This window comes from Brassica napus, chromosome A5 (assembly GCF_020379485.1).
Source record: "Brassica napus cultivar Da-Ae chromosome A5, Da-Ae, whole genome shotgun sequence".
Classification (NCBI taxonomy): domain Eukaryota; kingdom Viridiplantae; phylum Streptophyta; class Magnoliopsida; order Brassicales; family Brassicaceae; genus Brassica; species Brassica napus.
This window is the reverse complement of record NC_063438.1, coordinates 20,614,547-20,636,403: the sequence shown is the minus strand read 5'-3', so window position 1 is coordinate 20,636,403 and position 21,857 is coordinate 20,614,547. Positions and strand designations below refer to the sequence as shown.

Sequence of the window (21,857 nt, the reverse complement as noted above, 5' to 3'; positions counted from 1 at the left end):
TATATTCAAGAGTAACGATTGTTACGTATATGATTCTTTAACTCTAATACAAACTATGATATCATCATGTTTCATTTGCGTTTTCTTGCGAGTATATGTTACAAACAATTTAATATACACGAAAAATGAATGAATTGTATCGACAGTTTTGTGGTAAAGAGACAATTAGCAGCTGAAAGACCTTAAGAATTAACATTTTCAGTATGTCATGATCAAATCCGGTTCTATGTAGTTGGACACCAAAAGCATAAAAAAAAAAAATGCCCATAATACCATTGCACCAGAAGCTTTTGCTGCCTTTTTAACTTTTTAAATAAAATTCGGGCAACCTAACGTTTCATGAGGTTTTTTAGTCCAGCCCTGATAATAATTTCTAACATTTGGCAAAAGCAGAGACTGTAGAAGAGGTAAATTTTGTGACGAAGCCGCACACAACGTACAAAAGTAAAAGAGTGAAAACGGGCCGGCATAAGCCTTTATGGGCTGACAGAATTTCTGTCACAGAAACATAAGTCGTGCCCGGAACACGCAAGCCACTAACTCACTAAGTCATTTCTAGTATAAAAATTGTGTTTAGACATCTTTCAGACGTTGTCAGAAATTCTTACTCCAACGGACAATTTAATAGTTTATGACTAGTTTTGTTCTACATCTTCTCAAGGATTAGCTGATAATATATTATTTTGATGGTTTAGATAAGAAAGAATCTATTGAAGATTATGATTTAGCATATGCATGTTATATAAGTTATTTGAGGAAATATCTGAACAATTTTAAAGTTAGATGAAGCTAAAATGTAAAACCCAAAATATTCGATCCTACACTAAAACGTAGCCATTATGAGAAAACTCAAGTTTTGAACCCCTCAATTCTCGAAAGGCTACAACAGTAAAGGAACATACTTTTTGACTAGAATTTCGAACCCCCACAAGAAAGAGAAAGTGACTTGAGAGTTGAGGTAGGTTCAAGTAATAAATCTTTACAGTAAATTACAAGACACATCATGGCTTTTTACCTCAAAACGGTAAAAAAGGAAATACAAAAAAGCTCAGTCTTGCTTCAAACACAAAAGATTCACTGTCTGAATCCGTAGCAGAGAAGTAAAGTAGATACCAAATCTGGGACAACTCAACCAGCAAATCTTAATCAGATAGTCAAAACATAATTCTAAAACCCAACGGCATTTACAGAACGGCATCACCTCAGCCACCAAACTTTAACCTAATGATTTGGCCTTTGCCCATTGAGCTTTTATCAATCACCCAACTCACTCACCGCCCATTGACCATGCCCATCTCCATTCATTCGATTGGGTACACGAAAGGAAAAGTCTTTCTTGTCTACCTGCTGCAACTAAAAGGCTGAATGAACAAACTTCAGGCTCAGCACTAACAATGACAATGAGTATTCCAACTTCTTTCTTCGAATCACCCATCTTAGGTAGCAAAGGAGCTTCATCATCATTCTGTTTTCAATCTTATGTGAAGCCATTCAGATCTTCTGTGTACGTCCCTATATCTCAAATCACAAGCACCACTAAATGTATCAAGATCAAAGACAAACAAGTGTTTGTGTTACAGAGTAAACTGTTTATTAAAATGCAGCATCATACTCCAAACCATAAGCACATCAAGGATACTCTATTTGAATCATCAAGAATCATCATCAGCTATAGAATGTTACAAGTAACAAAGGGTTGATCTTTATAAGAAACAGACAAATGAAACATAGATCTGGTTCTTACAGTAACAGATCTTACACACAATCTCTCTTTTTATATATATCGTCATCATCTTCATTGTCATTGTGATTCACAAACGATGATAATCATCATCGCGCTCACTTTCTTTTTAATTCCTTCTTTTAATTTACTTTCAATATAAGACCAAAGGAAAATTAAAAATTTGAGATTTCTCTTTTTTTTTTGTTGTTGTAAATCACGGATGCTTTTTTTTTCAATACCCACAAATCAAAGACGTAGATCGGTGCAGTGGAGATCATCATCGAATAAGTCAACGCCATCCAACGGCGGAAAATTAAGATCAAACTGAAACGGCGGTTTCCTTCTCGTAGACGACGAAACGATGTCGTCTCCATCATCAATCACCGACGACGACGAATCGCAGTCGCTGTGGCAATCCTCCGGAGCCACCGGCGGAGTCCGCGGATACCTCTTCGCGGCGGCTAACGGCTTCGCCACGGAAGAAGACGGTCTCTGCCCGCTGAACGATTTCACGGTGCTGCTCATGCTGCTGCTCGCCGGGCGGCTGATAATCTGCTGCTCGCCTCCTCCGCCGTATAACCGGTGGTCCATGAACGGATCGATCTGGCTCTGATTCGCCGATCGAAGATTCTGGTGATAGAGTGGTTGGAGAGGGGAAGACGGAGAGCAGTCGATCGGGAAGTTGGTCTTGGCCTTGGGACCACGGAGGTTGCGAGCGGCTTGATCGTAGGCGCGTGCAGCTTCCACGGCGGAGTCGAACGTGCCGAGCCAGACTCGGGATTTCTTTAACGGATCGCGGATCTCTGCGGCGAAACGGCCCCATGGTCTCTTCCTAACGCCTCTATACCTCGGCTCCTTCGCGGATCCGTTGGCGGTTACCGGAAGGGCGGGTGCAACGGCGGAGGAGACTCTCCCTTTCCTCATGGTTGGAGAAACCAGAAGTAATGTGGTTGAGAAGAGATCTGTCTGAAGAAGAAGAAGATGAAGATGGAGGAACAAGGGTAGCAGTTGGAAAAACAAAAAACTCTCTTACAGCATAAAGACATTTTTAAAAAATTAATATATTATTATTTTCTTTTTAAAATTATTTAAAGAGTTTTTATTGTTTTTTTTTGTAATAACAATAATTTTGTGGTTGGAATAGTTTTTTTTCTTCTTTCTCTACCTTCCAACCAGACCGACCAAATCGTTTTAACTTCGATTCTTTTTCTTTTTTGCTTTTAAACTTTTATTCGCTGTTTATTTATATTTATTGTTCGAAAATAATAATTTCGATTTTTCGGTTTTAAAAATAGAATTTTGAAAGTCTTGAAAAGAGTTCACAAGAGATATGTCTTGAAGAAAGCAAAAGAGGGTAAGCACTTGCTCTCTCTGTCCTGACCCTGACCACAACCTATCGTATTATAATCTTCTTTGTTTATTAATTTTTATTATTTTAATCGCCTAAAAAGACCAAATAGTCTTGGCGTAATTACCAAAACACCCTCGGCTATTTTCTTGAATTTAAAATTATAACAAATTCTGAAATTATGAAGTGAGGTCTTCTCCTTCCTTGGGACCCTACACGAAAACGAGACACGCTCTCCCGTGTGAAAAGTAAATGATTTTGAGGAAATTCATTAATGCAGAACACACACAGCTTTGCTGTTCGTATAAACTGAATCGTCTCTCTCATGTTGAATCCAAAACACAATTATAGAAAAATAATCAACATTGCTCATCTTTTAAATACCTTGGTTTCATAATAACCTACTGAGGGATTTGATGAGTAGTTTAAGGTTCTTTCTTGTGGCTTCATCGCCTGTGAATCCCAGAATATCTGAGCTTATGCTCTACAATGAAACAATCAAAACACCATGTTAAACATTTACTTTAACTTGTTTGAAGCTCTTACTTTTACTGTCAGATGTTGTTGAATAATAGTAAAGTTACCTCGACGTTCTTCAAAGTGTAAACCAGAGTGTATATTGACTTCTGGATTAGTTCTGTGTTCTCAGGTGTCATAATCGACGAATGAACCTTTCTGCATTGTTAACGCAAATGTATAAATTAATAAATGTAAACTCGTTGCTGTCAAGAAGAAGGTTTACATTCTCATAATCTTACTACCAGATTATCTAACCACAGATTCATCTCTCAGTCAGGCAGTAGTAGTATGTTAACGAGCTTTGACATAGATAGATGCTGGATAGATGTGATCCTACTACTGCTTTAAAACTTGCTAGAGACAAGGTTCCACTCCATCCACAGACTTTCATTAAGTGTGATAAAAACAGCAGACTTTGGTTTCAGAAGATAAAAAGTCAAATAAGATCATCAACTATTCCAGATTGTAAGACCGTAGATCAAATCCGACACTTCATTTGACATGGAGCTAGTAACTAAGATAGACACATCTACGCAAAGCTGTTTATGGTTTGGGGTGAATCTTGTTCTAAAGGGTCCACGAATAGAATGTTTAAGCCACAAAATGTAACAAAAACAGAGATGCAATTCAAGGGCATGGGGTAGCTCACTTGATCTGTGAACTTCCTCAGAAGACTATCTAAAGTGGCTTTAAGGATGTACAATCAACAATATATTATACCTATAGACCAATCTTAGTGACTTCAGAGTCATTACCTCATATCGTCAGAAGCTTGGGTAAGGCTTCGAGTAAGACACTCAACTTCCTTAAGCAAACCGCTATCACGAAACTCAGAGAGCAAAGGTTGAGCATCTTCAGCCATGGCTTGAATCTGTGACATCAGTACACCAAATCCCAACCGGTTAAGCATGATAATACATTTTTTTCCCTCCAGTAAAGGGTTACAAAAAACTACTCATATCACCTTTCTGAGCAACGGTTTCGCTTCTTCAATAACCGACGCCGCTCTCTCAGCAAGGGTATAAGCATTGACAACACCAATCTCCTCTACTTCACGTCCAATGCGAGTGAATATTCCAACTAGTGCATCTAAACTCACTCCTTGCTCTCCCTTTATCTTCTGCCTATCACAAACAATCAGACCTTCTCTACCACATTCCGGATGCAAAGGCCCAACGGAAGGTTCCGGTATAGGATTCCTCGGCGTAATGTCGATCATAGTTTCCATCAAAAGACCAGACTGATTCACCTCAACCAATGAGTTCTTAGGGATAATGATCTTATCATCTTCAATCTACATAAACACAACAAGACCCTAACATAAGAAACTGACAAAACAAGACTCAAAAGAACCAACCAAAAGCCATACCTCAGCAACAGCTTCAATGTTCTTCAAGGAAGGATTCACACGGATAACAGTACCAACAGTCACACCACGGATCCTAACCGGTGTTCCCGTGCAAATCCCAGAGGCTTGACTAAGCTCAAAGACAGTCTGATATTTCTTGAACTTGGCCCGCATTTGAAACCCTCGCAACCAAGCCCAGCTAAGAGCGAGAAGTGTAGCACCAGAGACGATAAACAAACCAACCCCACCTTCCCAAACACTTCTCTTACCAAACCCAAAATCACTCAGAGGTTTCAAAGTCTGTCTCCATATGTTCCTCGGCACATCCAACACAACCGTGAGAGGACTCTTCCCTTCATCAGACGACGGCTGACCATGTGAATTGGATGCAGCTCTGACCACTAAGTGTCTAGTTCTAGGTTTAGGTGGGAGATAAGGAAGCCCACTGGGAGAAACTCGAGGGCAAGCCATCATTGAAGAAGATGGCATTAGTGATGAGGGAACTTGAATTACAGGGTTCCCAATCATCTTCCAAAAACTAAGTTCCAATTCTTCCGAGCTGCAGGGGTGTAAAGGAGATTGTTCAATTAACCAGGGAAACAACAAAGAACATGTGAATTGCGTGGAACTTTTAATTTATTAATCGAAAGAGGGAGATGTACCTGGTCTCGGAGTTAGCTTATTACCGGAACTGCTGTCGTGAATCTGAGAATGGCTTCAATGAATTGTTGCTAGGAAGATTACACACAGACGGAAAATCCCATGTGTTATTTTTACCTTATTAATAAAAAAAATCGCCGTAAAAGTACTTTAATGATAATAAAATTTATAATTAATTAACTAATTCCAAAGTGTAAAGGGTGTTGTGGAAAGACAGAGGGGCAGTTTGGTCATAATAAAGTATACACTGAACTGAACTTCGCTTCCTTTATCTATGTACTGTTATGCTTCGCCCTTTGGAAGAGCGGTAAGGCACAAGTGTTTACTGTTTACTTTCGTGTTTGACAACAAAATGGTGGAAAAAAGCTCAGAATCAATTTATTCAAAAAGTTCAATAACAACTCTTCCTCAGATAGGTCGATTAACGTAATGTTAAGATCAACAAACCAAACACCATTATGTTCTTTGAAGTAACATCTGCTAAGCACACAAACACACTCAAGTTTCAGATTTTATTTATTGCTGGGTCCTTGAAATGATGATACGCATCTTGTGTCACAAGCTTGATATTCAGTTCACTAAAGGAACTTCTACCTTAGACCAATCTTATTACCAACCGACAAGCAGTAGCTTCAGAAGAGCCATTCTTATGAATAAACCGTTCTTTGCTTGTCTGAAGTAGGCAGCCCTTGGATCAGCGTCTACATCTGGAGTTATCTACTCGCACAAAAAAAAAAAAAAATACAGAGAGTGAAAATTGTGTGGCGGTTCATAGACAGAAACAATGAGAAAAGGAGAGGCTTGTATCAACTTACTTCATCCAATCTCGGTAAAGGATGCATGATAACAGCATTTTTCCGCATCACTCCCAACAGTGCCTTGTCTACGATATACTTCCCACGAGCTGCTTCGTAAAGGTCAAGCCTTTCTCCAAATCGCTCTCTTTGGATTCGGGTTTGGTAAACTACGTCACACTTTGATGCTACCTCCATTAGATCTGAACTTTCTTCCCATTCCACCCCATTTGCTGTCAAATAGTCTTTTATATCATCCTACCATCCAAAATAATAAACCAAAGGATGTTATCGACTATGCCATTTTCTTCAAACAAGCAGGGTGAGAAGTGTAGTAACACTAACCTTCATCTTAACAATTTCAGGAGAAACAAAGTAGATCTTAACGTCTTTAAATTTGGCAAGTAAGTACGCAAGGGACCGGACTGTCCTTCCATTTGCAAGATCACCCACCAAAGCTACACTGATGCCATCTAGTTTTCCAATTTCACTTTGGATGGTATAGACGTCCAAGAGAGCCTTCACAGAAAAACAATAGAACCAGACATCAGTAAAATGTTTGTTTTTAGGAAAACTAAAACACTTAAAGGTTATGATGAACACAACAGACCTGAGTGGGATGCTCTCCAGGACCATCACCTGCATTAATAACAGGTATATTTGCAGTAGCTGCAGCTCTTTTAGCAGCACCGCTTTCAAAATGTCGCATCACGATTATATCTGAGTAACCCTCCACCGTTCTTATGGTGTCTGAAAAAGCACCCCCAACAAATTTACAATCTAAACACATATCAACAGTGTCACAAGAGTACCAATTAGATACCTTCAAGTGTTTCCCCTTTAGCAGCAGATGAAAACTCTCTGGCGTTCTCAGTGGTCAAGACTTCTCCTCCCAAACGTTTCATGGCGGATTCGAAAGAGAGCCTGGTACGTGTAGAAGGCTCGTAAAAGAGGGTAGCCATTAGATAGCCTTTGAGTAATTCACTCTGAGAAGAGCTCTTTTCTATCTTCTCCATTTCTCGTGCAACGTCGAAGATAGCACTTAGCATCTCCCTGTCAAACTGTTGCCCTTCAATCACATCACTGAGTTGAAACTTCTTCCCAGCTGTAAACAGTTCCCTCGTCTCAACTTGCATAGCATGACACCTGATTCCTTGGACCGGAGTAATCTTCCCGTTCAGATTCCAAGTAGCATTATTCTTGGAATGTGTAGTCAAACAAATCTTTGAGCTTTCGAAAGGCGTCAAGAGATGGTTTCTTGGGAACTCAATGCTACGAGGAAAAGCCGAAGCCCCACAAAGTGTAGTTGAAGTAAGTGATGATGTGATAGACATTATGCTTAGATACACACTTCCAGAATCTGCAAATATTATATTGGTTTGCTTGTCTTACATATCACTTCAAAGGAACAAAACATGGAGAAACGAGAAAAGGAATCATCAAATGTAGCAGTGATGAGCATACTGATGTTTGGTAATCTCTTTTTTTTTTGTAATAGAAGTAACCATGCTTTCACATTTGTACTATACAAATTACTATAAACTTAATTAAGATGATAATATTATTTCTATCATCATAATCTGAAACTAGGTAATCAAAAGCGACCAGCATAACAGAATTTGAGGAATTTAAAGGAAAAGAAACTTGGCACAGACCTTAAGGATCGTTTAAACCAGTAGAGAAGTGAGACTGCCCCCTCTATGTATAACGCCGGGAGAGAAAAAGTTAGCTTTTTTTTAGTCGGAGAACTGACGGCAGGAGCCGGAGGAGCGTAGGGTTTATAGATATGAATTCGAGACGTTTTTGGAATAGCGGAGGGAAGAAAACGATTATGTTTATGGGCTTTTAAGGCCCAATAGGTTTCTTATTCTCCTCCGACGAAGCCCAATTAGATTGCTAATCAAAGTAATCATGGTATGACCGACCACCGGTCAGATTTGGATTCTGGTTTATATATTTTTAGTTAATTAATTACAGTCTTACAAACAAAAACAAAAACTCAAAATTTACATCAACATCCTACCCTAAAACTGAAGAAACCCACTAAAGAATATACACCACGGTCTCATCTATTAGTCAACCTCTGGTATGCTCTGCAAAACCGGTTTCCATAACCGGTGCTGGTTGCCTTCTTGATTTTTACGATCAATATCAGGCGCTGCATAACCGGTTAAGTCATGGACGTTGACTTTATTAAGTAAATCTTGGAGTTGCTTCCTCGTGAGCCTGATCTTGATCTCATGGTGAGGTGGATCACATGATTTACTTTCTCGTTTAACATTTACTGTTTTTCTAGCTTTGGTGGAGGTCTTCTTGGAGCTATGATGATGATGATCTTCTTCATCTTGTGTGATGAAATCATCCCAATCTTCACCAGCCCAGTGCATTTCTGACTCATGTCTTAGACAGTTCCCCATTCTTTCCTTTTTCTTGTCTTTAGAGGTAAGTGTCAAGTGTGGTTTAGAGATGATTTATATAAGACGTAGGTAGAAGGTGGTGGGATTTTAAAATCATATAAAAAGAAGAAAAAGATTAGATCAAATGCAACAAGAACATATACTATTTGCCACGTCTGCTTTTATATGACTTTCGTCCTACGTGGACATGTGTTTGTTGAACTCAACATGACCAGCTTTTGTCATTTTTTCACTATTGGCGCTCGTCCACCCCTTCACGTTCCATGTGTCTTTTCTCGGCTCGTCGGTCGGCTTGGATATTTTTGTTGATCTATAATTTTTTATTTTCTAGTGTGTCGGTGAAGATGCAAAGCCCATGATAAAGGGAATAATAGAACAAGTGTGATAATTGTATTACTTACCTAACGTGACGTCTAACGAAAACAGAAATAAACACGAAAGTTTGTACTGCACATAGCTAAAGAGAAACATGTAAAGCATGAATATATAATGACAAGATCCAATCGTCCATTTCCATTGTCCAAAACTCCCGTATTTTTCTTTTTTTTTTTTGTTTGAAAAAACCGTATTTTTCATTATTTGAAGGAAACCTATTTGTATATGAACAAAATTTCATTTATCAGATTTTCTTTTGCATGTAAAATATGTAACTAGATATACCAAAATAATGTAACTCATCTAATGCATTGACTACCCAAAACTTAATTTGTCCCTAATTATTTATATTTTTAAAACTGCGTTCATGTTTTTTGTTTAAGAAAATTTTAATAAAACAAAATCTATTAAAATGTAAATCTATAACATGTTCGTTAACAATAAACTACGATTGATTATAACTTTATAAGATATCTACCATAACACTAAAACATATGAAATTTGATAATTTAATTTATAGAGGCGTTATTTATACACAAATTAAATCAAATTAGCAATTTTAGAAACTGGATGGAGCCGAGCTAGGAGGAAGCCGAGTGAAGTGAAGTGTGAACACGGCACTTGGGGAGGGATTTTCAGAGTGTGAACGCAACCAAAGGGAACAGAATCTCTGAAGCCAAAGATGCCACCCAATTTTTCAATTACTCGATTAAGCCACAAGACATTGAAATTATTATACACATGCACGTCTCCCCCACCTTTAACCCCCATAACTTACTATTGTTGAGGTCAAAAATGTTACTGTTGTTTATTCGTCCATTTACCCCTTTTTACAAATGGTCTGTTTATTTCTTACAAAATTTTATTGGTAATAAGTGAATTAGACATGCCAATTTTTTTAAAAACCGATCCTAGCAAGCTGAACAAACATCTTTTATATTTATTATTCATGGAAACATATCAATTTTTCACATACCAACCGATTACCCTACAAATATTTTTAATATACTTTCAAACGTAACTCAGCAACTGATATATACGAAGAATTATCATTTATTTAAAGTCAAAATCTCAAAGTTGGTGCTACATCAAGCTTATCACACTATACTACTATACTACAACTAGCTTTTTGTGTAGAATATATCGACTAAAAGCTCGAAGTTGGTGTTGCATCGAATTTATCCTACTACTAGTAGTAGTTTTTGTTTCCTGTTTTATCGACCACTCCATAGAGTCAAGAAATATTTTTCTAAATGAACATGAATTTAGATCAGTGTGTGATATTGATCGATTTAGTTGAAGTGAGTTGGGTTCTGTTTCCCTTCTTTTTGGTCGCATTATGAACCTGTTTTTGGGTTAAATGATTTGCATGTTGGCTTTGAACTCTCTTTGGCTCATTTTGGGTCTCGATCTTCGTCCTTCTTGATCTCTCGAGAATGGCTGAACCCATTTATGAGTTGTCTCGCTCCTTGTCATTTACCAAAAGATTTGATCGAGTTCTTATCTCTCGTCTTACTTCATCTCGACGTCTCGTGATGTTCTATCTCCGTCAACCCATTCCCGGTGGTAGACTTAAGAACTGAAATTGTTCTGTCTCCTGGATCTTGAAAGCTTGAAGAACTGGTCTCTTAATCGCATGGGCTATTCTCTATAGGAGGAGTCACAAGCCGGAGGTTTTAGCTTTGGATAGCATCCTCGCCTTGTCTCGTTCAAAGGGGTTCATTTGAAGTCATCGTGCTTTATTGTTCACTGTTTTGTAAAGGTTATTTTGTTTGGTTCCTCACTTCTTCTATTTTAGATCGGTTAGTATTAAGGATGGTTCATGTTCTTGTCTTTAATTCCCATGTTTGGGCTTAGCTTCTCCGTTGTTGGAGCCTTGGACTCTGGAGGTTTTTTATAAACCTGCCGGCAAATGTAACCTAAACTGTACTCCACTCCTGTAATCTCTGTTGGTTAATATAATTAGTGTTTAAAAAAAAAAAAAAAATGAACATGAATTGTGGAATATATAGGTTGATCTATCGATATCTCGCACATCTTGTTTTTAGTTTCTTATTATTTGTGAATTAAAACTGAATTATAAATAGGCTAGAGAATCTTGGTGTTCATACCACTATATAGATACGACAAACATGATCATCTCTATATAAATGCTTTAATATCTATCCGTATATATTCAGATTCTTATTGTAAGATAAAAATAGAGTTGATTACATAAAAGGTCACATTTTGTCTTTGTCTTACACTTGAAAACACTTCCCACTTGTGGGACACTTTCTGGTGGGGCCAAAGAGTTAGTTTGTCAAAATTACCCTTGTCAAAAACGGTGGTGTTTTGTGTGAGAGAACATTATAGTTTGTTTTTTTTGTCATTGTTTCCGATTGAATAACTTTTGTTGCATTTACTTTTTTTTAGGAAAAAAGGACTAGTTCCCACCGTTGGATTAGAAAGGTTAATATTAAATCAAATGGATGAGATTGAATCTTGGAGAATAAGTCAACTTGACAAAGAAATTATTTAATTGATGTGTTCGGTGTGGTGGAGGGGGGAGGGATGCAAAATTGCCCTTGTGGATGGCTGAGTTGTGGTCGCTTGAGTTGTGGTCGGTTGAATTGTGTTCGGGTGATGTGTGTATGGGCGATGTGTGGACGGGTGATCTGTGGACGGGTGGTCTGTGGACATGTTATATTTGGACGGGCGATGTGTGGACGGGTGAAGAAACATCATTGAAGTTTTGGTCATTCACTGTTTGAACCGGTTCACAATAGCGTTCCTCACTCACCATCACCACCAGTAAAAGCATGCATGGACATATGGGTAGAGATTATTTTGTGGCAGTGTACATAAAATGTGAATTAATTTTGTTGATTAGCGATATCAAGATAATAGAATTGCATATAAATTCAAATTAGAGATATAAATCCGAGTTTTTGTTTTAATAATATATTGGTTTTCGTGGACATAATCTTGGAAGCAAAAATGTTGTGGAGATCATCCAATTAACAACAAAATGTGGACATGGACAAGTGAAAACTTGTAAAGAAAACTTGTATGGGACGTGGACAACAATAAAGATTTTTTTTTTAAACTATTTACAATCTTTTATTATTTGTTTCTAATATCTAAAAACATAGATAATATATAAAACATATATATATATATATTATTTTTTGATATTTTATAAAAATTTATTTTATTAGATATTTTTATGGACGTAAATAGTGTGGATATGAATTTTGTTAATAATTTTGTTAATAGGAGAATTGTTGTTAGGGGTTAAAGGTATGATTAAAAAGTATGGGACGAAATCAAAAGAATCTATAAGTAAATTAAAGAATGTTGGGGTCAAATTGCGTATATACAAAACCTAAAGGACCAGATATGTAAAATAGAGGGAATTGACCATTGTTGCTTCACGAGGTTTCTCTCTGCAACGGAACCGACGACGAAGGCTCTGACCTGCCGCGACGGCGGATTCAGAGCATGACGACCACCACGAGCTACTGTTACGACGATAGGAGGTCAGAGTCTCGTTATATTCGAGGAAAACATATAGATCTTGTCTTGACAACCATTTTGTGTCTTTTAATTTCTGGAATCCAACCACTGAATCAAAAGAACACAAAATTAACTTTCAGAAAATCGAAATAGGGGAATAGAATTGAATCGGAAAAAGGCAATAACCAGTGACTTCGAGGATATGGCCTTGAATACCCGACATCTTTTCTGGTAAATTGTACTGAACAAATCCATTTGTAGTTTCATTGGAGGAAAAGGAAAGGATAAAGAGGGAAGACATTTCAAAATTATATGAACTCTTTGATTGTGAAATTAGCTGAACGATGTTGTTTGTCTTATGTGCTCACTCACATTTTAGGGGAGAGAGAGATTCATAAGACTGAAATGATAATCAAGATTATCTCTCTCTTGTTTTTTTTCGGTGAACAAAGAGTATCAAACTTGTATAGTAAAGGGTAGTAGAGACTTTACACAACTGAAAAGTGTGTCTCATGTTGTAAGTGTCTTAAAGTGTAATTGAAATCATGAAATGTGTCTCTAAGAGTAAAAAAATCATAAAAATATTACAATACATACTCGGTTGATGGAGTTAGTGAATACGATGTGTCTGTTTTCAATTCATGTATGTTTTTAGATATACCTTGGGGCATCTCTAACTTCACTCTACTTTTCATTCTAAAATAGAGTTTAGAGTAAAAATGCTCTAATAATATTCTATTTTTTATTCTATAATAAAATGAAAAATAAGTTTACTAAATATAGAGTAATTTGTTTTTTGTTTGCTCATCACTCTATTTTTTACTTTAAAATAGAATAACATTACCGCAAACTCAAACTCTATTATAGAATTACTTTATTTTAGTGTAAAAAATAGAACAAAACATTGGAGATGGTATTACTTATTTTTTTATTCAGCTTATCTAGTGGTACAGTAGTTCCACCAGCCATTTGTACGATTTTTCAATCATTGTGATAAAATATACAAATTGAGTAATATAATTCCTAGAACAGCGAAGATTCAAACTGAGATTCTAATGATTTCTATTCATTTGGTGACTAAGTCCACTGGAAGACTTTTTGATGGAAGACTAAGGTTTTGAGCTAGTCTTTCGTCAATAAAAATGAAATATTAAGATGAAAATTAGATAAGAACTTCCCTGGCGTTAATACAATATTTTCAAATATAAACAACGATTTATATATTCAACGATCCACATGCACATTGGCACGGCACATAGACCCATGCAAATGCTTACACGAGCCATGTTACAACTATGTAATGAGCTATGGATCAATGTACGCAACTGCATATAGTGTGCAAGTTGTTCTGTGTCCATATATACATATATAACAAATCCAATAATCCAGCATATAGTGTTCAGATTGTTCTGTGTACAATCCATATAACAACACAGACCAATGATGGTCACCGATCCACCACCTCACAAGGGCACATCAACAATTAAAAAGCTCATAGTAGTAGTTAACAAAGTAATGGTAACCTAGTGTTAAGGACTAACTCGGGGCATGGCGGTTTATCATGGGCCGGTTTAATTCATGCTAGAACGAAATAGTTATTAGATTTGGATCTCGATCCATGCAGTTTATATAATATACTCTAGTAATAGATTATAGATGATTAGATTATCTCTTAACATTAGTCGGAAGTCCAGTTCATTTTGTAGCACTGAAGACACTCCTCCCAAAACCAGTTCACTGAACACACTCCTCTCAGAACCGACATAAACAAAAACTCAGAGTTAAGTTTTGAACCCCTGCAACATCTAAAATATTTGGGAATCTCCCATTGTAAATAGATGGGCCTTGATTTCATATTTGTTGTTGGGCTTTGATGGTAAAAGATTCTGAAACACACACAAAAATGTTTCCTTGTTGCTCTCACCATAATTAGACCATGTGAAAGTAATCAATTATACAAATCAAAGATATAGTAGTAAGTATCCCCACACTCATGTGCATCTTGCTTCGTTCGTCACAGTTCCAAATCAAGCAAGTTTGCTTCATCACGAGCTCTCAACCTTCCATATCCATCCATCTCTCTCTCTCTCTCACGCATTTTCATTAGCTTTCCTTTTATGCTCAGATTCTTCTCTTCAACCACACAAGTAGTTGAAGTTCACCGGAAAAAAATCAAATTCGACGGCTACATCACCCGCCGCAGGACCTAATCCCAGGAGGAGGAAGATGAAACCGAGATCGATCCGTCAGCGGAGATCCGGCGTCAGGAGGCGGACCAGACCGGAGACTCCTGTGTTGAAATGTAAAGCGGAGGATCAAAACAGGGAGCGATGCGGCGCAGTTGAAGAGGATGATAATGGTGAGTGGAGCAATCAGGTTGATGAGAAACCCAGCAAGGAAGGAAGGAGAAGTGTGAAAGCTGAGACGGGAAGGAAACTCGCGGCGGGAGTGTGGCGGTTGCAAGTCCCCGATGCGGTTTCTAGCGGCGGAGATGAGAGGAGAATGGATCGGTTAGGGTTTCAGGTGCCGTTTTAAAGTTTTCTTTCTTGAAAGTTTTGAACTTTTTGGTCAAAAGATTGGTTTGATTATAGGATCTTCACACTAGTCGTTAATCACTGTTTGATCATATTTGTGGAAGATGCATACTCTGTTTTTTTCTAGTGTTGGATCTGAAATACTCTGTTTTAGTTATTATCTTAGAGGAATATTAAATATTAATATTCCTTTTCTTCCAGGGAAGTGCTGGTGGACATTTGGGTCCTCTGTTTTTCTATCACCATGATCATAAACATTCTGGCTTTCAAACCAGCAACAACTTAAGAAGCATGCGTAGTCCTCCTGCTGCTCCAACCAAGAGTGGATTCTTGTGTAAGGTGTGTTTTGATATCCTTAAGCTTCTAGGTGGAGAGATGATATTTATGTCTGTCTGATTACATGTTGAAATGCTTCAAAAGTCATTTATACCTTTTGCTTTAGAGCATAAGTGAATGTTGTGGTAGTTGTTGAGATGGAGTTTCAGAGAGTTTAGAGCTTTTACTTGACCTATTATATTTTCCTTTGGTTACTTATTTTATCGTATCAGTATGATTGCTAACTTGAACATTTTAAGACATATGTTTATACTCTGCTCATTCTCTGGTTCGCTTTTCTTTTTGTCCGAGTCCTTCAAATGTATTGATCTGAACTAGTTTTCTCCTTCTGCTGTTAACAGGAGGCTTCGATTCCATTTCCCGACTCTGCGATGGAGGCGGCAACAAAATGGGATCCTATACGCTTAGATGCAAGGGATGACGTCCACCAAATCTACAGCAACGTGAAGCTGACTGATCAACAACTGAATGCTGCTTCTTCTATTGAGCTCAAACTTGAGGAAGCTCGTGCCCGCATCGAGGATCTCGAGAGTGAGAAGCGATCTCAGAAAAAGAAGCTTGAGCACTTCCTGAGGAAAGTTAGCGAGGAGAGAGCATCTTGGCGGAGCAAGGAGCATGAGAAGGTCCGAGCAATCATTGAAGACATGAAAGATGACATCAACCGGGAAAAGAAAGCTCGTCATAAGTTAGAAGCTGTCAATCTAAAACTAGTGAATGAGCTTGCAGATTCAAAGCTGGCTGTGAAGCGTCACATGCATGACTACCAAAAGGAAAGGAAGGCAAGAGAGTTAATCGAAGAAGTTTGCGATGAACTCGCCAAGGAGATAGAAGAAGACAAAGCTGAGATTGATGCTTTGAAGAGTGAATCCATGAATCTGAGAGAGGAAGTGGACGATGAGAGAAGAATGCTGCAAATGGCTGAGGTTTGGCGTGAGGAACGTGTCCAAATGAAGCTTATTGATGCCAAATTAGCACTCGAGGAGAAGTACTCACAAATGAACAAGCTTGTAGGAGAGTTGGAGGCCTTCCTCAGTTCAAGAAATGCTACTACAAGTGTGAAAGAGGCTGAAGTGTTAAGAGAGACTGTTGCATCAGTCAGTGATGTCCAAGAAGTCAAGGAGTTTACATATGAACCCGCTAAACCGGATGATATCTTAATGTTATTTGAAGAAATGAACTTGGGTGAAGCCATCCAAGATGGAGAAACCGAGCAATGCGTTGGTTACAGTCCGGTCAGCCACGGTTCAGAAGTTCACAGGGTAAGTTCAGATAACAAAGGGAGACTCTCAAATGCTCTAGCAACAATGAATGGTGAATTTGAAGAAGATGACAGTGGTTGGGAAACCGTGAGCCATCAGGAAGAACACAGATCCAGTTTCTCTCCAGATGAGAGCGTCCATTTCACTAGCAACAATCATCAACGTGACAGCAATGTATCTGCGAATGGCACGGAGTTTCAGAAGACTCCATTGAGAGAAATAAAAGAAGTATACCCGGTTCCTAGAAGGCAGTCCAAGAAGGTATCGTCAATGGCTAAGCTCTGGAGTTCAATAGAAGGTATCAACGGAAGGGTTTCATTTTCAAACGCGAGAAAGTCAAATGCAGGGATGGTTTCACCAAGGAAAGGCGGATTCAGGACGTTGGACTTGGTGGCCTCATCACCAGACTCGGCATATGCTAATGTAAACCGAGGAGGGATGAAAGGGTGCATAGAGTGGCCTAGAGGAACACATAAGAACAACGTGAAGACAAAGCTTATGGAAGCACAAGTCGAGAGCCAAAAGGTTCAGCTGAAACATGTCCTTGAGCATAAGATCTAGGCCACTACATACTATGAAGCTACCTGACTTGGTTCAAACTAGTCTTTGTAGCTGAGATGCTATTGCCATTGTTTCGTGATCTAGCCGGTCAAGCCAATCACGGCGGTATATGTTGGTAGCGAAATGCGAAATGATCTTTGTGTTTGATTACTGCCATAGCCTGTCTGGGCCAACCACTTGTTGGTTGCTAGGGAGCAAAGACCTAATAATGGTAGTTTTCCTTGACCAATTTTGTGGCTATCTAGCCCAAATTGAGATGTTAGGTCAATGATATCTTCTTATATTTTACTACCACATTGTCTATATACTTGTAAACTGTATGGTGCATGTTTCTAGCAATAACTTTACCATTCACAATAATTAAGAGAGATATATTTACTGTTGAGGTACAAATTCTACCGTCATATAGTTTAAACACACAGAAGGCAAGAAGATTTCATCTCCTGAAAGAAATTCACTGACCACAAACCGTCAAACCCTATAATCCTTTCCCAGTGGATTTTTGCATTTAGTGTTTTGGGCTGTGGTAGCATTGGCAGACCTAGATGCTCTACCCCTGAAAAGAACACTTTATATCAGAATTTTCTTTTGAAGTAAAGCTCAAAATTGTCAGAAGATAAAAAAAGTAAAGCTCAAAATATTACTTTTAGAGAAAATAGAGGAAATTAGTGATATATATGACTAAAAATGTTTTTGTATTGTGGAAAGTAATCCCGGTTCAATTAACAGAAACGTTTGGTACTATCTGTTATTCTTTCATGCAGTCTTTAACTAAGACCTCTCACCACGACTATAAGTGGAATGGTACTTCAACTCACGCCAACGTTGAAACTCTTTTTGGCATTGTGTGGTACAGATCTTGTGATAATGTTGAATTTCCAAACCCTATTGATGAAGATAAACACATTCTGTTATTTTGATACTGTTATCTACTTATCTATCCACTTGTTTCTTCTTCCTTTTAGCTGTATATGTTGTTGTGCTGTTCTGAGATAGGAGTGGAACCAAATTGCATGCATGTTCTTTTCAGTCTGTGTCAGCTTCATTATGATTTTGGTTGAATATTGTTTGTTTGAATATGAAGAGGACTAGTCAGCCCTCTCCCCTTCATATTATTATCTTAGATACTCCCAAAACTATAGAAGCAAGCAGCCAAAATCAGGAATTGTTCAGATCAACCTTTTCACTATGCAACAATAAGCACCTGATCCAGTGAGGCAATGAGCATGGACAGTAGTTACATTTAATTATACCCAATCTCCAGTCATTGACAGCAATCATCTAAAGCCTCATATTTTGACATTGTAGTCATCTTCTCCGATAGCTATGATTGGTTGTTTTGCATTTTTTTCCCCTAAATGGAAAGATAATCTTGAAGAAACAAACATATGCTTTGAGAGGTCTTTTGCAATATTCCCATGATAAATGTAACCACCACCACCACCAGCTTATCAACCAAACAAAGATGCTTCAACTTTTGGTTTTACATTTCAAACACGAGGCAACAAAACACAACAGTTAGGTATTAAGAATATAGAATCAACAGTGCTGTCATGCAATACTTTCATACCATCTGGAGTCTTCCTAGCATCTCCCTTTCAGCTATTTAAGTCTCACTAATCTCTGCTCTCTGCACTTCACTCACATATACAACATTAAAAGATGAAGAGTCGTTACACAAAGACCGGTTCTGCTGTAATTCTCTTGTTTTGTCTATTCATCATCACCTCTGCCTCTTCAAGTTCCTTCATACAGCAAGTCACTGATGACTTCACCACAAACTTGCAATGTACGGAGACGCCTTTTCTCTTAGATCTATCCAGTATTCAAGAAAAATCTTATCTTATATATCTTATAGTCTGTGTGTGTTTGAGTCTCTAGACTGTCTTTTTTTTTTAAATTGTCACACATATTCAAAACAGTGGACGATGGAGATGGACCAGACCCAATCCAGGGAGAAGCACATTACTTTCACACACATGTTCAAGATGGAGATGGACCAGATCCAATCCAGGGAGAAGCCCATTACTTACATAACCATGACCAAGAGGTCTCATCACGTGACTATAAAGTCTCAGCTTCAAACGCAATAGTGAAGGGTCTCAGAAGTCGTCCTCCATCTTCTTACTCTCTAAAGATGGAGTCGTTCAACACCCTACTTAAGTCGAAATACTCAGAGAGATATGTATCTCGTCCTTTCTCAGCCGCTGGCTATAACTGGTATATAATTTTGATAGTATGATCTTTGATTATTCACTCAAAACTAAATTGTATATACTACAAAACAGGACACTTGTTGTGTACCCGAACGGGAACAAGAATGATAAAGGTTCAGGGTACCTCTCGCTTTACGCAGCCATAGACAACTCCACTCTCGCTCCACATGAAGAGGTTTACGTTGATCTCAGGTTTTACGTCTTCAACAAGAAAGAGAAGAAGTACTTTACCATCCAAGGTTCTTTGCTAATTTAAAACCTAAAATTATGATATTTTTAACAAGAAAAGATGCTATTAATTATATGAACTAATATGTACTATCCAATTATGTTTTGTTACTGCAGATACAGATGTTTGGAGATATAATAATTTCAAAACGATGTGGGGGTTCTCTCAGGTTCTCCCTGGTTATACATTTAAAAGCCCCTATAATGGATACCTCTATGATGGAGATCACTGCGAGTTTGGTGTTGATGTGACCACTCCCACTGTCTTTCAAACATCAGAACTTTTCACTGTTGCTAACAATTTCAAAACCCCGACATTCACCTGGAGACTTCTGAAGTTCTCCACGTTGCTCGAAGATACTTACTTGTCTGATACTTTCTCCATCGGAGGAAGACGTTGGTGAGTCCAAATAACCTCGTTTGATATGCTTAGTTGAAGTATACTGTCGTACAGTAACAAGTCTTCTTCGATATGCTGATGATCAGGAATATACAAGTGAATCCAAGTGGTCGTGACAAGGGAAAGGGAAAAGCTTTGTCCATGTATCTTATCGTTAATCATAACGAGGAACTCAGACCTTTTGAGAGGATTTATGTTCGTGCTAAGCTTCGAGTTCTTAACAAATTCAAATTCAGAAACGTTGAAAGGCAAAGTAAGCAGTTATTACATTAATACATATCTACACATATTAATAGCTATGGACTACTAATGAGTGTTTTTATGTGATATTTTGGTAGTTGATAACTGGTTCAGTCGTTGGGAAACTGGACGTGCTTATGGTTGGGGTTCTAGTGAATTTGTCCCTCTCTCTAATCTCAAAGATTCATCAAAGGGGTTTCTTGTGGATGATAAGTTGACTGTTCAAGTCGAAATTGAAGCCGTTTCTACAACCAAGTACTTTCCTAGTTAGAGTTTCTCTAACCACGTACGGGCCTGCCACTACATGTGCTTGCTTTGTTATCGGCCACTTAAGTTATAATAAGACCGTGTATGGGTTTCAATAAACAAGTTGTACGTGTATGTGTTTGAGTGTTTCAATAAGTCAGTGAGTTTGTATTCTCATGCATCTATCATCAAAACATCATTTTCTTCCTTTTAGCACCAAGGAGTTTTATTACTGCAACCCAAAACCTTCTAGCTTTCGTTGTCATTCATAACTATATAAAATGTTTTGTGTCTTGATCACTCTCTTTAAGCATTGCTCGGAATCTTGTGGTCGAGTGGTAAAGAGAATAGCTTAGGACGCAAACACGTTTAAGGTTCGATCCATCTGATGCGCGAAACTAAGTCACATTATCTTGGATACACACATGATATGAGCTTTTGCTTTTAGCCCATTTGAATATCCGGAGATATGATTTATCCATAGACTGCACCTTACCTTAAAGATTAGTATGGGCATTCCCATAAGCCTGGAGTACTCTCAGATTAGTTAAAAATAAGACTCTCTTAAAGCATAAAAAATACAAAATATGAAGGGAAGACTTAAACTAGCAACACCTGGTATAAAATGTGTTAATTATATAAAAACTAGATGATATCCTGCACCATGTACAAATTAATATGTAGATATTCAAAAAATTATGATTTAATATGAATTTTATTTAAATTAATAAATTTGATAAAACATTAAATTAATCTTATAAATTATTCAAATTTAATATTTATATTGACCATCAATGTATTAAGTTCTATTTGTTTTATTCATGGAGTTTAAATTTTGGATAAAATTATTCTCTAATAATTAAGTTATCATTAGGCAACTTGAAGTTGAAATCAAACATTTATTGTAGTTGTGATTGAAAATAATTTCAACGGCATTGTAAGCATTAGAGACACTACTCATAAATCACCAACATAATAGCAATGGCCAATAAACATCATATACTATCAATAACTTAGATCTTAAACTTTGAGAAAAAAATATAATACATTACCTATGCATTCTCTTAGATTATATTTATATTATGTTTATTATTTGTTAATTTTTTCTATGTTATTTAATATTTTTCTCATAGTTTTCATGTTTCTTTGTATTTT

At 37.5% G+C, this 21,857-nt stretch overlaps 6 protein-coding genes across 7 annotated transcripts; 2 read left to right on the top strand and 4 right to left on the bottom strand.

Moving 5' to 3' along the window:
* Positions 1-959: 959 nt before the first annotated feature.
* LOC106357505 (ethylene-responsive transcription factor 7) lies at positions 960-2,759 on the bottom strand. 2 transcript variants are annotated; one of them, XM_048779341.1, is made up of 2 exons: positions 1,963-2,759; positions 960-1,518 (listed from the first exon to the last, which is right to left on the bottom strand). In XM_048779341.1, the coding sequence occupies exon 1, from the start codon at positions 2,645-2,647 to the stop codon at positions 1,970-1,972; it is 678 nt and encodes a 225-aa protein (XP_048635298.1). In that variant the 5' UTR covers positions 2,648-2,759; the 3' UTR covers positions 960-1,518; positions 1,963-1,969. The 2 variants fall into 2 exon arrangements, with proteins under 2 accessions (XP_048635298.1, XP_013652619.1); XM_013797165.3 differs by having other exon boundaries at positions 960-1,512.
* Positions 2,760-3,324: 565 nt separating this feature from the next.
* On the bottom strand, positions 3,325-5,742 carry LOC125608825 (protein TRIGALACTOSYLDIACYLGLYCEROL 2, chloroplastic). The gene is made up of 6 exons (XM_048779340.1): positions 5,601-5,742; positions 4,960-5,497; positions 4,555-4,884; positions 4,346-4,461; positions 3,656-3,746; positions 3,325-3,555 (listed from the first exon to the last, which is right to left on the bottom strand). Exons 2-6 carry the CDS (start codon positions 5,464-5,466, stop codon positions 3,463-3,465), a joined length of 1,137 nt encoding a protein of 378 aa, XP_048635297.1. The 5' UTR covers positions 5,467-5,497; positions 5,601-5,742; the 3' UTR covers positions 3,325-3,462.
* Positions 5,743-5,951: 209 nt separating this feature from the next.
* LOC106357502 (aspartate carbamoyltransferase, chloroplastic-like) lies at positions 5,952-8,194 on the bottom strand. The gene is made up of 6 exons (XM_013797163.3): positions 8,048-8,194; positions 7,216-7,752; positions 7,003-7,142; positions 6,738-6,911; positions 6,414-6,650; positions 5,952-6,315 (listed from the first exon to the last, which is right to left on the bottom strand). Exons 2-6 carry the CDS (start codon positions 7,724-7,726, stop codon positions 6,208-6,210), a joined length of 1,170 nt encoding a protein of 389 aa, XP_013652617.2. The 5' UTR covers positions 7,727-7,752; positions 8,048-8,194; the 3' UTR covers positions 5,952-6,207.
* A 98-nt stretch (positions 8,195-8,292) lies between these two features.
* On the bottom strand, positions 8,293-9,256 carry LOC125608826. The gene has a single exon (XM_048779342.1). The coding sequence runs from the start codon at positions 8,807-8,809 to the stop codon at positions 8,465-8,467; it is 345 nt and encodes a 114-aa protein (XP_048635299.1). The 5' UTR covers positions 8,810-9,256; the 3' UTR covers positions 8,293-8,464.
* Positions 9,257-14,614: 5,358 nt separating this feature from the next.
* LOC106357499 (uncharacterized protein At5g41620-like) lies at positions 14,615-17,757 on the top strand. The gene is made up of 3 exons (XM_048779339.1): positions 14,615-15,205; positions 15,418-15,555; positions 15,894-17,757. The coding sequence occupies exons 1-3, from the start codon at positions 14,909-14,911 to the stop codon at positions 17,370-17,372; spliced, it is 1,914 nt and encodes a 637-aa protein (XP_048635296.1). The 5' UTR covers positions 14,615-14,908; the 3' UTR covers positions 17,373-17,757.
* Positions 17,758-18,973: 1,216 nt separating this feature from the next.
* On the top strand, positions 18,974-20,915 carry LOC106357500. Its single transcript, XM_013797162.3, has 6 exons — positions 18,974-19,161; positions 19,295-19,592; positions 19,661-19,827; positions 19,934-20,216; positions 20,303-20,469; positions 20,555-20,915. Exons 1-6 carry the CDS (start codon positions 19,035-19,037, stop codon positions 20,725-20,727), a joined length of 1,215 nt encoding a protein of 404 aa, XP_013652616.2. The 5' UTR covers positions 18,974-19,034; the 3' UTR covers positions 20,728-20,915.
* The last annotated feature ends 942 nt before the right edge of the window (positions 20,916-21,857 follow it).

Bases quoted from the DNA above. Each gene is read 5' to 3' on its own strand.
- LOC106357499 (XM_048779339.1), top strand. From the start codon at position 14,909: ATGAAACCGAGATCGATCCGTCAGCGGAGATCCGGCGTCAGGAGGCGG. The intron at 15,206-15,417 runs GTGCCGTTTTAA...CTTTTCTTCCAG, and splicing joins TGGATCGGTTAGGGTTTCAG to GGAAGTGCTGGTGGACATTT. The intron at 15,556-15,893 runs GTGTGTTTTGAT...TGCTGTTAACAG, and splicing joins AGAGTGGATTCTTGTGTAAG to GAGGCTTCGATTCCATTTCC.
- LOC106357500 (XM_013797162.3), top strand. From the start codon at position 19,035: ATGAAGAGTCGTTACACAAAGACCGGTTCTGCTGTAATTCTCTTGTTT. The intron at 19,162-19,294 runs GTACGGAGACGC...TATTCAAAACAG, and splicing joins CTTCACCACAAACTTGCAAT to TGGACGATGGAGATGGACCA. The intron at 20,217-20,302 runs GTGAGTCCAAAT...GCTGATGATCAG, and splicing joins TCCATCGGAGGAAGACGTTG to GAATATACAAGTGAATCCAA.
- LOC125608826 (XM_048779342.1), bottom strand. From the start codon at position 8,809: ATGGGGAACTGTCTAAGACATGAGTCAGAAATGCACTGGGCTGGTGAA.
- LOC125608825 (XM_048779340.1), bottom strand. From the start codon at position 5,466: ATGATTGGGAACCCTGTAATTCAAGTTCCCTCATCACTAATGCCATCT. The intron at 4,885-4,959 runs GTATGGCTTTTG...GTGTTTATGTAG, and splicing joins ACATTGAAGCTGTTGCTGAG to ATTGAAGATGATAAGATCAT. The intron at 3,747-4,345 runs GTAATGACTCTG...TTAACAATGCAG, and splicing joins CAAGCTTCTGACGATATGAG to AAAGGTTCATTCGTCGATTA.
- LOC106357502 (XM_013797163.3), bottom strand. From the start codon at position 7,726: ATGTCTATCACATCATCACTTACTTCAACTACACTTTGTGGGGCTTCG. The intron at 6,912-7,002 runs GTCTGTTGTGTT...TTTTCTGTGAAG, and splicing joins CTGGAGAGCATCCCACTCAG to GCTCTCTTGGACGTCTATAC. The intron at 6,316-6,413 runs GTAAGTTGATAC...TTGTGCGAGTAG, and splicing joins CTTTACCGAGATTGGATGAA to ATAACTCCAGATGTAGACGC.
- LOC106357505 (XM_048779341.1), bottom strand. From the start codon at position 2,647: ATGAGGAAAGGGAGAGTCTCCTCCGCCGTTGCACCCGCCCTTCCGGTA.